At 35.1% G+C, this 1,092-nt stretch overlaps 1 protein-coding gene across 1 annotated transcript; it reads right to left on the bottom strand.

The window, feature by feature from the left end:
* Positions 1-269: 269 nt before the first annotated feature.
* LOC107735970 (tyrosine-protein kinase JAK2-like) lies at positions 270-940 on the bottom strand (the record flags this gene model as incomplete). Its single annotated transcript, XM_016547502.1, has 2 exons — positions 642-940; positions 270-387 (listed from the first exon to the last, which is right to left on the bottom strand). Coding segments are annotated over exons 1-2 (305 nt in total), but the record flags the coding sequence as incomplete, so codon positions are not given.
* Positions 941-1,092: the final 152 nt, after the last annotated feature.

Raw genomic sequence — 1,092 nt, 5'->3', positions numbered from 1 at the left:
AAAAAAAAAAAACTTTATTAGGGCCAACGTTTTTGTTTGTGATGGAAATGACACACTTGATATAAACACTGATATAAATAATTTTCAAACCATAAATATTGGAATTTCAGATATCAGGAATTAAAAATTTAGAGTTTTTGATTATTTCACTTATTAATTATCATTGTTTTAAAAACATAATACGATAAATTTATTCCAAATGAATTCCAAATGTTCAGTAAGATTAAGCTCTTTGTAAATAAAATATATGATTATTACAGCTGTTGTACCTCACTCTGTAGTGAACTTTGACATTCTCCTCGCTCTTAAACACATGAGTTGGTGGATACCAGTATGAAAGGTCCTCTGATGCCAAAGCAAACAGGTTGTGGAACACAGGAAGAATTCCTAAAGACAGAAATATTCCATTCAGGTTGTTGTAAGGTTGGTGCACAACTCTTTTAAATGCATTTAATTATGAGATTAGAAACATAGCAGATTATTGTGTAACCTGTAATTTCTATGCTTTAGACATACTGAATCATCTAAAAGACAGACCTCGACTTTATAAACGTTATCGGCAAACTGATGCATTATGTTGCATTTTGTTGCAAAAAAAGCCTTTAAATAGCGATGTGTGACACAGTGTGTTAGTGTCTCACCGCTGGCTTTAGCAGCAAGCACACACACGCTCTCCGCTGTGATGTGTCTGGTGGGGATGGTGAAGGTGGTCTCTGAATTTAAACTGGGGCTGTAGTACAGGTGCACCTGCAGGGCAGAGTCACAGCTGGACTTCTGACTGCCAGCCCTTTCGCTCTTCATCAAGGGCACCTCTTCCTCTTCACTCATGATCGCCAAAGCAATCTTGATTGGACAGAAAGAACTAGATCATTTCTTCTCAACAGATGCAGGTGTTCATTGACCGCTCGTTCTTTCCAAAATATAATGTAATTAAAATGAGACAAAAGGTTATTCCTGAGAAAAAAAAGCTAATTATTTTCATATTAGAAGCTATTTTAAAGTTTTAAATGAACTTTTGGGGCTTTTTGAAACCCTTTCAACGTTTACAAAAACATTATTAAGGTATTTGGTTGACTTTTGCTAATCTTATGA

The sequence above is a fragment of the Sinocyclocheilus rhinocerous genome, unplaced genomic scaffold (genome assembly GCF_001515625.1).
Source record: "Sinocyclocheilus rhinocerous isolate Xijiao unplaced genomic scaffold, SAMN03320098_v1.1 C36402422, whole genome shotgun sequence".
In the NCBI taxonomy this organism is placed as follows: domain Eukaryota; kingdom Metazoa; phylum Chordata; class Actinopteri; order Cypriniformes; family Cyprinidae; genus Sinocyclocheilus; species Sinocyclocheilus rhinocerous.
The sequence above is the reverse complement of the archived record's forward strand: the minus strand, read 5'-3'. Positions and strand labels throughout refer to the sequence as shown.